We start from the raw sequence: 8,529 nt of genomic DNA on the forward strand, positions 1-8,529 counted from the left end.
CCCCTGTGTCTGGCTCTGACATTAATCACTGATATAATATGATTTTGCTATTACCATTTTGTCTGTATCTGGGGAATGCACATTTTAGGACAGCTCTCGCAAGTACTGTATTTTTACTCCACTTGGAATTGCTTTACTTAAGATCTCAGACAGATTCTGCCAAGTTCTAAAAATCAGTTGAAAGATGAAATATTCATTAAGTTATCTAGATGTTTAAAAAGTATCTGGATATTTATCTAGGCATTACAGTTTCCACCTGAATGTTGCTCCATAACGTCTTTAAGAGACCACTTATAAGAGGACTATGAGGTAGATCAGATGATTGATGAAAGCATAGAAAAAACACTGAAGAGCTGGCATTTTTATTTTTTTAATGTAGATTATATAAAAATGATTGTTAACGAGATCTTGAAATGTGGTCAGGGAGTTTTACTTTAATAGGTGCCCTAGAATGAGACCCTCAAACAGGCTTTTTTGAAACAGAATGCTCTGGAATTTCATCAAAGCAAATCCCAATTTTTCCTTAGCTAATTTAACAATGCTGGCCAAAACTTAATCAGAGGGGCATGGAAAGTATTGTTTTTGAAGAATTCCAGAAATATCCTCTATCCAGCTATACTTTCTGATATTTTCTCCCAAATAATCCTCTTACAAAGTAATCAGAAATACATACATATATAATGCCTTATGATTCAAGAGTAAATGTACTACAGAAAGTCATAAATTATTTGTACTGCATACATGCACAAAAAGCATTATATTCTTTCTGTTTTTTGTGAGAGAAAAACAGATAGGTTTTTTTTAATGTAAGCTTCTCATCTTGTGAAAGGATCTTTGAGAGAAAATGAAGATAATTGGATATACCATAGCATGTGTTGTTCTTTAAAGCATGCTGTCTTGTGTACTGTCTTACGTGAATCCAGCACACAAGAAACAAACCAAAATTTTTTAAATTGATTTTTAAAAACATAGAATAAATAAATGATTCAGCCATGTTAACACAAACAATTGTAAAACTTTTATTTTCTACAAGTGAAATCAGGAACCAGGCTTTTGCTGGTACCCTATTTTTGTTTCCAATAAATAAATAACTATTTACAAATGTGCCAAGTTTACAAAACTTTAGAGAAAAACTATACTGAAAAAAAAAAGGTACTTTGCAAAACACATTTGCTCTTTTTCAACAGCTGAAGAACAATTTCATCAACCTAGCTTAACTGGACCAAAAAACATTCTCCAACCTGACATAGCAGTCTCAAGTTATATGTACCTGGTCATTTCTACAAGAAAGGTAGCCTGTCAGATAAAACTTTCTGTCTTTAAAATAAAGCCCCAGATCACCTATTATTCCTTCCTTATTGATCTCTGTTTGAGAATTTCCAGAGATTTAAAATCTGGGTCTATAGAAGCAATTTGAAAGGGTGAGTAAAGTTTTCCTGGGAGACTGATAAATGAAGGCTTACAATTTTGATGATGTAGGCTCTCCCCTGATTCTCCTACCCCTTAAAAATGCTTTCTGTCAACAGCAAGGTTTAGTAGTTTCCTTGTCAGTGTTTTTCTGTTGTCACATGCCCTCAGCTCTAACTTTTCCTCACAGAAATATGCAATAAAATGGGTCATTCAGCTCCAACTTTCCTGAGCTCAAATCCAGCACTGATATCGCTCTTCCCTGCACTTTTACATCAGTTCCACCCCACCTCCCCATGAGAAAGCAACATTCTCAGCATTTTCACCATCACATAAGACAAAAGGTAAGCACAAAGAAAATCAAACAATAACATTGGCATTCCAATTCAATTACAAACCAGATCCTAAAACAAGATAGATACAGTGAGATTTGGATTTATTTCTGTTCCAATCCAGCAAAGTAACTTAAACTTTGTACATACTAACTTTACTGAATCTATACTGCCCATATAAGTAGAAGATTTGAGTAGCAATTTACAAGAATTGTTTTTTTAATGCCTATTTTCCCCACTGTGGTTATTTTTTTTGGCCAAGACTAACTGCCTGAGCCGAGAGAGATAAGAATAGGGTTCTTATGAAAGGACAGAAAGGCATCCTGCTTGAAGTCTGAATTTGTTGAGGTAAAAGTTATCCTAGCTCTCAGAAGTTGAGGGAAGGTTGGTATAGGGCAAGGAATAGTAGAACAAATGGGGGTCTTGATTTCACATTTGTGAGAGCTATAAATAATATAAATTCACAGAGAAAGCTTAAAGTTATATAATAAAGTAGTTTTTTTAATATGCTAATAGGAACTCCTATTCTTGTTTGAGATCTATAAAGAGAAAGCTAGAGATTTTTTCTTTTAAAAATGAAAATAAGAAATGAAAAGGAAGATGGAGTATAGATAATTGGAAAAAAATAAATATCCTAAATGCCACCAAGGAATTCCAAATTTATTCCAATCCACTCAAAGGTGGCAGAATTGGGGCTACAAGAAATAGGAGAACAGTTTTGAAGTATCTGAATTATGGTCATAAGTCATTTTGGTAATCTGTATTAAACACTTTACAATCTTCTCACTGATAACCATAGTGTTCACCATGGCTGGTCACTGTTATGAGCTTTTACATACTACTCCCTAAGTGTGGGTCCCATAACCCACTAGATTCCCTTACATCTGGGAAAGAAGTTTCTGGCAATAATGTCTCCCCAGATCTGAAAAAAAAAACAAGTTAAGGTGCTGTGTGTTGAGGGAGTAATGTAGCAGAGAGCAGAAGACTGAGTGGGGAGGAGAAGGGATTAAGTCGTTATTAATACCAATTATTGCCATCAAGCTTATCTGTGTTTACTCAGCTCCCCTCATCTCTGCTCTGGGACTGAAGCTGTCCTTGGGCCCTTGGTCCTGGATTCTTGAGGGGAGCATAAGTCAGATCTTTCAGAGTTTCTGAGGGACTGACTCCGTGCGCACCTGCTGCAAGACCTCTTCTTTGGTGGGGCCTGCGCATTTGTAATCCAGCGTAGCCCGGGCAGCACACTGCTTTTTCCTTAAGTGGCAGATGGTGGCAAGAAGCACCGTGACAATGGATAAGATGCTGACGGCGATGCCAATGAGCACGACTGAATGGATAGGTTCTGCCACGGGTGAGGAAGTTGTGGGACCTGAAGCCTCAGTGGATGGGATTGTTCCTGAACCCTCATCATGGGAGTCAATTTCTACAGGAATACACTCCTGCCTTGTCCTACTGAGTGTGTATAGTGGCCCGCAGATGCATTGAAAGCTGCCAGGAAGGTTGATACATTCACCCCCAGGGCATTCCCCTGCTGCACAATCATCTATGTCACTGCACATCTGATGTTCATCCAAAATGTAGCCGTCCGGGCACTTGCAGTCGTCCGGATTGTAGGGATTGCATAAGGCCCGGCACTCACTGGTGTTGCAGAACAACATGCACCTGTCAGGCTGGTCTGGAATGGGCACGAAACCCTCTTCGCAGATACAGCGATAGGCGCTCCCCTCCAAAGGTAAACACTTATGTTGGCACTGGTTCCCGAAGCAAGGGTCCAGCAGTTCCACACACTCGCTGTCCAGCAGCTCGAAGCCCGGGTTACACTCGCACTTGAAGGCTCCCAGCGTGTTAACGCACTTCTGCGGGCAAGGATTGGGGTCCAGTGCGCAGTCGTCGACGTCTATGCAACTATGACCGTCCTCGTCCAGGTAGTAACCCGAGTCACACATGCAAGTGTAGCCTCCTGGAGCTTCTGAGCTGAGATGGCAATACTGCTCACAACGCCCAGGGTTGCACAAGTCGCCCTCAGCCAGACAAGAGCGCAGGTCGGACTTTGAAAGAGTCCCCTGTGAGCAAAGGCACTCAGGGTTCCCTCTGTCCTCTCTGCAAATCTGTGAGCAGCCTCCATTCTCCACCCGGCAGTCCCAGGGTCCCAAGCTCTCCTGGCTCCAGCGAGGAGTCTCCTCCACCTTCTTACATACAAGATCCAAACCAAGAGGCACTACCAAGGCGTGGCTGTTGAGGGGCAGCGCCTGGAAGTCAGCTCCCTTTCCCCCGAAAGGGGTACTGTAGGTGACATTGGCCCCGATACTGGGCTCCAGGTTGAGGGGTTTGCAAGATCCGGGGTAGTTATACTCGCAGAGAAAGCCCTCCGTGGCCAAGTCACAGGAATGCTCCTCCCAGACCAGTTCCACGGAGCCAGAAGCAGAATCCTCAGAGACCGCAACACACTGGTGACCGCAGAGGGCGCCACGGCCACTGTGCTTCCACTTACTGTAGCTGGTGCTGTTATCGCCTGTGACCCACCTGAACCCACGCAGCTGGCCCTTCTGTTCGTGGCTGCAGTTCTGCTCAAGCTCTAGCCCGATCCAAAGGCGACTGTTAGGGAGTGAGGTTTCTGAGGCCCCCTGAGCAAGCAGAGAGATGACATCCGCGGCCACTGAGGAGCGCACAGTCATCAAGTGGCCCCCGAACTGCTGGCAGACCAGGTTCGCCCCAGTAAACTGCTCCGGACTCCAGAAGACAGCATAGCAGTCGTCCTCAATGCACTGGCTGCCTCCAGGCTGCAGAGCTGGGGAGGCTGGGAGCCCCAGCTCCGCCATAGTCAGAATAGAGAGGAGAGGGAGCAGGAAAGGCGGCATTCTCTGAGGCCAGTTGTCGGGGAGGAAGGAGAGGGGGAGGTGGAGAAGTGAGGGAAGTGAAATCGACCGCGATTTCTCCTGCTTCCCAGGGCTCTGGTGTCTAGCCCTGAAGTGCTCCCGGATCAAAAGGGAGAGCTGGCGTCTTGATACTCTCTCTGTTCTATGCAGTGACCATCCGATCCCAGCCGAGGGAAGTTTCTGTCATGCCTGAAAGTTGATGCCCAAGTTTTTATAAGTGCTCAGCCCTCCCTTGCAATTCGGAAAAGGAAGGAAGTGCCTGGTGGGACGGGCTGATGGTGCATTCTCTGATTATTGTGTTACCAAAACGCTGCGATCACCTCGCTCTATGAGTAAAGTACAGTCATAGAAATTGCTGAGGGCTGCGGAGGTCAAAGAGGGTGAATTGGGTGGGGTGGGGTAAATGGAGTGTGCGGGGACGGGGTGGGGGGGCAGAGTGGAGAACACAGACTGAGGAAAGCATTGCAGAGTAAACAATATAACGGTCTCCAGCTCCCAAATAATCAGAAACTACCTCGGAGGATAATGCCTGCAGATATTTTTCCCATTTAAAAAAGAAAAGAAAACACACTAACACTACTCCACATTCTTAAGGGGTTTTTGTTTGTTGGTTGGTTGGTTAGTAGAAAAGTTTTTATTACTGCACAGTGCAGGCAGAATTCCTCAATGGCGAACTTTGGGGGGAAACCAATTATCTAAGCCTCGTACATACCCTTATCCAATACTGTTGAATGAAGGAATATTGGGTTTAAAAGGACAACTGATCTCTGAACAAGGGTGCCTGGAAGAGTTTGAAGAAAGAAATTTCCTCTGGATAAGAGAGGAAAAAGAGGAAAGGAAAGGAAAGAAAAGGAAAGAGCTATTCAACTTTATGAACTTTAAGCCTAGGATGCTATCGCCCAATGCGGGGCACCTCTGTTACTCGCTTCTGGGGGCATCAGAAAATGAGCACATCGGGTAAGGAGCTTCTGCCTCTTAGGGAAAAGTAGAGAAAATTTGAGGAGTTTGCTTTGTCATCGAGGCTCCAGAAGTTCTGATGTTCATTATATGTTTCTATAGGAATTGTTTGCTACTCTGGGCTTTGGAGAAGAAAAGAATGCTATTCAAAACTATTGAGGAAGTACCTGCTGCAGATTGTACAAAATGTCGGAGATACAGGGAAGTATAAGGAAAGGGATCTCTCACCTTGAATGGCTTACAATCTGACTAAAAAGCAGAAGGCAGCAGTTCCCTGCATTTAAATTAGTCAGGCAACAATTATTTCTAAGCACAGGGGTTATAAAATAAAATGATGTCTCTGCTCTCCAAGAGCTCACATTCAAATGCAGGAAGGCAACATACAAACGTCTAAGTATATAAAAATTTATACAGAGTATCATTCAGAGGAGTTAAAGAAATATTTTGAATGACTGAATCAACCAACCAACGAATAGCTAAGTGCCAAGTGAATTAGTGCAGATAAATATGTGGGTAGGGGCAAAGATGGGGCCACTGAGGAACAGAAAAGCTTTTCACGGAAAGTCTGGGGTAGTAGAGAAAGCTTCCCATAGAGGATGAGCTGTCCATGGCTTTCTTCCTTTAATTTTAATCAATCCACAATTCCATGCAAAATATGAATCCAAACAACCCAAAAACAAACAGACTAAAAAAAAAACTGAATAAAATTTAAAAAAAAAATTTTTTTTTTTAATGTGATGACTCCCTCCCTCTGCTCATGTACTTTAAAGAACCAGAAGGCGGTGCTGTTGAACTCTACCAAATACCCTCAAGGCAAATTGCTTGGGAGGGCTCCAGCAAAAGTTTGGACCCGCCTAGGTCCTCCGCTTTGCGGAGCATCTGACCCTTTAAAAGAGGACAGACAGATCTGTGAAGGACAGACAGTCCTTGGCAGAGGTGTGTACGTATTCTGCTATTATACGACTTCCAGGCCAAGCAAGTGAAGCAATCTGTGTTTAAATACAACGTTTAGGGGAATGAGAACTTCCTCAAGTGCAAAGCGAAAGCACTGGCCTGTTTGGGAGGTCTGGCTCCCTAAATTAAGCATAAGGGGATAGGAAGGCCGATCTTAGAAACCAAATATGACACAATTTAAGCCCTAACTGAGAGTTAGGAAGAATATGGAAGATAGGAGTTGGGAGGTGGGGAGTAATATTTCCCCCCTATTTTTCCTCCCCAAGAGAGGATGCCCAATCAGAACCCTCAGAGACCCAGGGCCACAAAGCAGTGCAACACACAGTACCATCCCCTCCAGTACCCTGAAGTGATTTGCTCGCCTCCCAGGTCTCCCAGATCCTAGAAGCATAAGCATGCATAGCTTTTTAATGGATAAATGGTGGTTGGCTTGCTCCTGTGTCCTCTCCCTGAAGAAACTTCATAAAAGCTGTCTGTAACCGGCTCGAGGTCCAGGCCATTCTACCTGAACATTGAGCCTAGTTTATGGCAGAATACAAAAAAAAAAAAAATAGCTAGCATTTAAATAATGACTTTACATATGTTGTCTTAATTGATCCTCACAACAATTTTGGAATGTTAGTGCTACTATTATTCTCATTTTACAGATGGGCAAATAGATTGAAGCTAAATTAAAATGATACACTCCAGGTAACCCAGCTGAGTGTCCATAGCCGGATTGAATTCTTCCTCCTTACTCAAGGTCCAGTACTCTATCTCCAGCTACCTCCTAAGGGACCAAATTATGTAGGAGTAGTATAGTATCCATTTCTAGTCTACTGACCAGCCGGGAGGGAGCAGGACTGGGTCTGAATGTTTGTCACTGGTAGAGTAGTTGTGGATCATTTTTTTCCCCTCCTTGCCCACAAAATCTCAGAGCTTGAGTGGAAAGTAGAACCCCACTATGACTCAGTAGGAGTCACCTGGTTCATACCCTCCCATGATAATGAGAAAAAGTTAACCCTCTCCACCCACAGATTATCCCCAACTGTGCATGTCATCAGGAAGGGGCCCCGGGCTAAGCTACTGGAATCAGCCCCGCCTTCCACATCAACAGGACCTCATTCAGTTTAGAGAAGATGGAGAATGTTAGGAAGGAGAATAGGATATGAGTAAATGACTCAGGTAGCTCTATACGTGTCCCTTTCTGAAGGAGTGAGGGATGGTGGCAATGTCTTAAAAGGTGCCTTAGAAAATAAGGGCTCCCTTTGGCAAGTGTACAGGAAACTGTCTGCCTATCAGGTGAGTAAAAAGCCTGGGAAGCTGCAGGATGGAGTTCTATGAAACTATCACTTTGGGAATGGGGGATCTTAGAATCAAAGAGCTTAACAGCAACTAGTACAAGTCCCTCATGAGTCTGAGAGGATTTATTTGAATTGCATAGGGTGCAAAACTGACCAGTAGCACAATTTAATTCTAGGAACTGAGTCCTTGAATGCTAGGACTCTTTCTGGTTGTTAAAAGAATGAAATGCATCTTCAACCTTAGGATCAAGGATGTAGAAGTAGGAAGAACTCTCAGCTGTCATCTATCCCGATTCCCTTTATTTTACAGATGAGGAAACTGAGGCCAGGGAAATTAACTGATTTATCTAAGCTCAGAGAGGTAGTAGGAGAAGCAGAGTTTGAACCCAGTCCTCAGATATCTTCCTCTCTTTTCATTGCTTCCATTCTCTCAACATTGAAATCATTATGCATTTCATTGCTAGTACTTCTCAGCTGCGTTTCTGTGATGGGAAGAGAGGCTATGAACTCACTAGTACCCTTTCCTACTTTCACATGTTTGTCCAAGCTATTCTCTCTACCTAGAGTTTGTGCCTTTCTAGTAGAATATGAGCTTCTTGAGAGAAGAAACTCATTTTTGTTTCTGTGTCTCTAGTGCATAGCATAGAGCTTGGCACATTATCTGCACTTGCTAAATGTTTGTTGAGCTGAACTGTTGGAATCCTCTCCCTCAACATATTATTT

General features: G+C 43.2%; 1 protein-coding gene across 1 annotated transcript; it reads right to left on the reverse strand.

Annotated features, from left to right (window-relative positions):
- Positions 1-995: 995 nt before the first annotated feature.
- Positions 996-4,773, reverse strand: THBD (thrombomodulin). The gene has a single exon (XM_044660746.1). It carries the CDS (start codon positions 4,592-4,594, stop codon positions 2,882-2,884), a length of 1,713 nt encoding a protein of 570 aa, XP_044516681.1. The 5' UTR covers positions 4,595-4,773; the 3' UTR covers positions 996-2,881.
- Between the last annotated feature and the right edge of the window lie 3,756 nt (positions 4,774-8,529).

The sequence above is a fragment of the Gracilinanus agilis genome, chromosome 2, assembly GCF_016433145.1.
Source record: "Gracilinanus agilis isolate LMUSP501 chromosome 2, AgileGrace, whole genome shotgun sequence".
Lineage (NCBI taxonomy): Eukaryota > Metazoa > Chordata > Mammalia > Didelphimorphia > Didelphidae > Gracilinanus > Gracilinanus agilis.